Source organism: Sphaeroforma arctica (genome assembly GCF_001186125.1).
Source record: "Sphaeroforma arctica JP610 unplaced genomic scaffold supercont1.31, whole genome shotgun sequence".
Classification (NCBI taxonomy): Eukaryota; class Ichthyosporea; order Ichthyophonida; genus Sphaeroforma; species Sphaeroforma arctica.
Window position 1 is genome coordinate 52443 of NW_014040527.1, and position 5286 is coordinate 57728.

At 41.1% G+C, this 5286-nt stretch overlaps 1 protein-coding gene across 1 annotated transcript; it reads left to right on the top strand.

Annotated features, from left to right (window-relative positions):
• Positions 1–4257: 4257 nt before the first annotated feature.
• SARC_00874 (hypothetical protein) lies at positions 4258–5176 on the top strand (the record flags this gene model as incomplete). Its single annotated transcript, XM_014305408.1, has 1 exon — positions 4258–5176. Exon 1 carries the CDS (start codon positions 4634–4636, stop codon positions 5174–5176), a length of 543 nt encoding a protein of 180 aa, XP_014160883.1. The 5' UTR covers positions 4258–4633.
• Positions 5177–5286: the final 110 nt, after the last annotated feature.

The following is a 5286-nucleotide window of genomic DNA, read 5'->3' on the forward strand; positions in this document are numbered from 1 at the left end:
CGTTTATAATTTTCGTACTGCTTAAGAGTACGTTTATACACAGAGTCTAATGGAGAGACCCGGCCTATTACAACTCAGGCAAGGAGTTGGATACCAGCGATTTTGTTGGATTTTGGGCTTGATCCCATCGTGAACAGCTCAAGCTAGCCGTCGGCAGCCAAGAAGACAGGTCGGACCCAGTGCAAGTACTAGTTACCTTGAAGGAGTACTTGTACACATTTGAATGGTTCCAGGCTATTGCTGAACGGTTTGAACGAAATCTCCAAACGAAGTCTGAGAAAGTGTGGTTCAAGTATTCGTCGCAATTCTTGACCACACTGCAGAAATATCGCTCTGAGACTTGGAAGGATTTGGACTTGGAAGATGTTAAGGAGGACTTTATGAAAAGGTGATCCGTCAGTTCGTCAATGAAGATAACAATGGGCGCCAGAAGCGCTTGGCACCGGCAGTAGAAGTTTCGGGATTCCTAAAGAATTTTCAACACTCTTCGGTACCCTGAATTTTGGCGGGACCCGAATGACGAGTCATGATTCCAGAAATTCACATTGGGTTTTTATTTCAGGGCCCAAGCCAGGGTTAATCGTTTATAACCAGGCCCTGATGATTTTTGAGTGTCATTCTACATGGGTCATACTAAAATTGTCTATGCAATATACATACTTGTCATTTTTGAAATAAATAATATTATCCCTATGAATACTTAGACAATGACGCCATGAAAAGTTCGAAAACATCGTAGCAGAGAATTGTTTTAGGCCCGTGCCTTTCCCTCTCACTACGAGTGTTATAGATATAGTTGATAGCCTAGGATGTTAGGGATAATATTATATATTTCAAAAATGGCAAGTATGTATGATACAATGTATGAACATATTGTATGGCTCTCATAGTCGCTGTAGTGGTTCAGGAAAGATTGATGGGAAGAAGTGGTCAGTAAATTCCCGTTTGAAGCTTGGGCCAAGTGAGTCGACAATGGAAGATATGTGCTGAGTCAATTCGGGCCGGTGTCGATAAAACACTATTACTATCGAATGTTCCGTATATTTGCTTGCTGACCTACTAAGTAGAGTAATCACCTCTGTGGTACGGATCGGGTCTGCGCCGTGTAGTGCCGCGGAATGGGTTAGTGCAGAGTACGAAATACCGAGAAGGACCAGGTTATCAGTCATAATCCGGTCGAGAAGCAAGGATGGGGGCAAGCCAATGCCACATCAGACCACGGATGAATTCGGTTTGTGTTGGATGACCTGGATCAGAAGTATCATAGTCGGAACCAACTAGCGCGATGATTTGGTTTGAACCGATATTTGGAAGTAGTACTTCAACAGCGTGATTAGCCGGGGTATAGGAAACATATGTTGATGTGTCAGGGACGGGTGAGGGTACGGTGGTTCTTCAACATGCTGGAGTAAAGATCCAAGGTGTTCGTGGAGGGTCCAGATACCGTGGAAGTCGTGGCACTCATGTAATTGCTGAAGGAGGTCAGGGCCAATGGGCGGCAGTTTCGGGCCTACCAGGATGCGTCGAATCAGTTGTTGGATGCAGTAGTACAAGTTCGTTCGGGAATAGATAGAGATAGGTCCCGACGGACTATAAAAGCAGTCCACGTCCAGCGTCAGAGTTCAGACTTTCATTAAGAACATAAAGAACATAAGGACGAAGAGGACTAAAGACTGCTTATATCGTAAACCTAAGAATAAAGCTACTACTACCGAATTTGGGAATTTGTAATTTTTGGCGCCAAAACTGTTATAATCATTTTTGGGACGATTTTTTGGATTTGGAGAATAAGGACCGAACTTTGGGAATTTCGATGCTTATAAAATTGACAAAAACTAATCAAACAGCGACTTTTATTTAGGAGCAAAAAACTCTTTTGTCATGTTTTTATATATAGAAGGATATGTTTTTTTTTGTTTCGAAGAAATACAATAGATTCGAGCCACTCAAGAGTCAAGAGAGTGACGACAGACGAGTCGCGGACTACGGATTCAAACTCTCTCTAAACTTGAAAGTCTCAAAGTCTGATCAGTGATCACTCACCAGTTTTTTTTACTAAAAGAAAGCAGTTAGCGGCAGACTCAGAGTCCCAGACAGGCAGACAGTGGCAACCCAGTTGGCGTTGCGACTCGGCGTGTCACTTTCACTCGGCTATCGGGGTTCGGGCTTTCGGCTCTGCCTCGCAGCGCGGGCTACGCGCCAGCACTTGGCAGTTATTTACCACTTGGCAGTTGGAACTCGGCTGTCGTTTGCAGTCGCAGTTCGGCACTCAGCACTGTCAGCAGTCAGCACTACGTACTCAAACGGCTCACTCAGCAGTCGTGAACTCGTGACCTATCGACTCGCTCCCTTTTCTCACTCTTCTCTTGTTGTGTTGTGAGTTGTGACAATGTGATAACTCCAGCGGTCCAGTCGCAACTCTCAAGTCTCAACAACTCTCAAGTCTCAACTCTCAAATCGCAACTCTCAAGTCTCGTCTCGGCCTTTTGGAAAAGGGTCGCGACTCGCGAGCAGAAATCTCAAATTACTGAGCCGACGATAATCGTAAATTCTAAAATTCAGCGACTCTATCAGTCTATCCAGTTTTATTTATATATAATGTAATATAGACGGCCGTGGACCGTGGACTCTAGAGTCTGGGAAGAGTATCAACTCTAGTCTCAACTCTCAGTCTCAAGAAGTTTATCTCCAGTCACACTCCACTCTCTCTCTCTGAGAGAGGAGGTCTACTCCTTTTTGTTTTGTTTTAAAAAAAAACAAAAAACAAAACCTTTATGGGGGTATGTACGGAATAGAAGTTGAACATGAACGCGTATTTATTCAATTTTAAAAACGTTATAACGGTAACATTGAGGTCAGAAGGTCCTACCTAAGTTCTTTTATAGGACTGTTTAAACAGTATGGTGAGAACGGAGCACACTTAAATGTTTAGACAGTCAAGCTGCACCTTTGAGCATACAAAGGACTGCATATGGAATAAAAGTTGAGCGTAAACGTATATTTATTCGATTTATAAAAATTTCAACGGAAAACGGTTTGAGGTTAGCTCGAGACTCGAGAACTCGACTACTGATATTTAATTTGATACTTAAATACGTTTATTGTTTGGGCCACTTTGGGAAGGGAAGGGAAGGGGTGGGGGGGGGGGGGGGCGGCTATTTGTTCGACTCTCTGATGTCTGATTCTGTAATTCACAATCCATATTTAAGTCCCAAAATCAAAATATTTTTAGGACTAGGTATTGATGGAGATGCGCTATTAATTTGAGGAAAACCGGGCGCTCTTTTAAAAAAAAACTGGATCATTGTTCGATATAAATATTCAGTATAAATAGTTAAATATATGGTTCAAATTGGAATCTAGGATCATTTGGAATCTAGAATCAAACTAGAACTGAGTATGCTCAACAATCGTATTTTGACCAGAGTTTAATATCAATATACCCAAAAGTAGGCCCAAAAAGAGAGATTTTGTCATCAAATTTCCTTTTTTGGACCTATTTTTGGGTATATAGAGAAGAAAATCAATGTTTAAATATGAATTTTTGTGCATTCCCATCATTTGTCTGGTACATATACCTATAGAGCATCCAAAACACCCTAGAGTAGAGATACCAATTTGGAGCATATAACATTTATGTCCAAAAAACCCAATATTTTTGATCCAGTCTTTTTCAGTACAAAGCCCCCGGATTTCCTTTTTATTATTATTAAAATAGTTAGCGCATCCCCCTCATTCTAATTTTTTATTTATCACTCCCTCCAGAAAAACAAATATTTACATAAAAACTAAAATAGTAAAATATCCGCCCGTAAATTAGTGATTTTAATACCCTCTGTGAGTCTGACTCTGTGTCACACTGTCACTGTGAGTCTGACTCTGTGTCACACTGTCACTGTGAGTCTGTGACTGACTGACTGTTCACCGTACAGTACTGATTTAAAAAAAATACAATACCAATAGGAGTATTAGCAATATTTAAAAAAAGAAAGATGCCAGCAGCCCGGAACTGCAGCAGTCGTTGATGAAGCAAACACATTTTTTATTTATAATAAAAAAGCCACAAGCGCAATGATGCGAGTGTCTATTTTAGAAGGCTACATTTGTATGTGTGATCCGTTGAAATATTGATGATCTTCAATATCTGTAAGAAGTTCGGTACATATATGAGATGCACATACCTCAGTCCTCACGTATAGATTCGAGCGAAAGGGTGTAATTTGTACTAGCACCACATACATTTTGTATTGTTGCACGGGTCGCTGTAGCTTACAGCTTAGGGTATATGAACTGTGGATCTACTGCTTAATCCCACTACTAGGCGGGTAAACATACTCGATCGCCTCCTTAGAATCAGTCCAAGGTATACGAAGTGCTGAGCTCATACGTAGCAATTTTCAGCTCTGTTTAATCATTCAAATATTACAAACTGTATATATTGCACATACGGCGCTCACTAGATGGTATCTCCGAGTCATTTCCACGAATATGTTTGGCAACTTGTGTCTATCCTCTGAAGACCGCATCGAGATTCACCCTATTATCACGTGAGACTGTATACAATTATTCTGCGTGGAAATCCCACAATCTTAAGCGTGTGCTGCCTATATTTATTTAAGTAGACATAAAACAGATGGTTTTAGACACCATGGTGCGCGGCGAAGACAGAGATGATAACGATGAAAGAGTGCTGGAGACCGATCCAAAAGGGAGGTTCCAGAAAACCGATCAATTATTGGGACAAGGCGCCTTTAAATGGGTTTATAAGGGCTACGATACGGATGAAGCCCGCGAAGTTGCTTGGAATGAGTTGAAGACTATAGCTGTATCTAAACGCGACCGGATCAAGTTTCAAGAGGAAGTGAATCTATTACGAGAATTCAGACACCCCAATCTACTGATCTTCTATGACTGGTGGGTGGCTGATAGTGAGAGCAAGGTGAAGTGTAATGGGAAGAAGGTGTCAAAGTTCGTATTTATAACCGAACTTATGACCTCCGGAACACTGAAGCAGTATGTAAGAAAAGTCAATTCAATAAGGCCACAGGCGATACAGAACTGGTGCAGACAGATACTCAATGGACTCAACTATCTGCACAAGAACAATATAATTCATAGAGATCTGAAGTGCGATAACGTATTCATCAACGGAGCTAACAATATAATTAAGGTATGAATGGCGTTCATTTTGTTTGTTCAAACACTTCCAATTTTTTTTTGTGGTTACATGGTTTTTCTAGGTAGTTGCTTTTGGATTGTATATTTATTTGCCTCTGATATGAATTA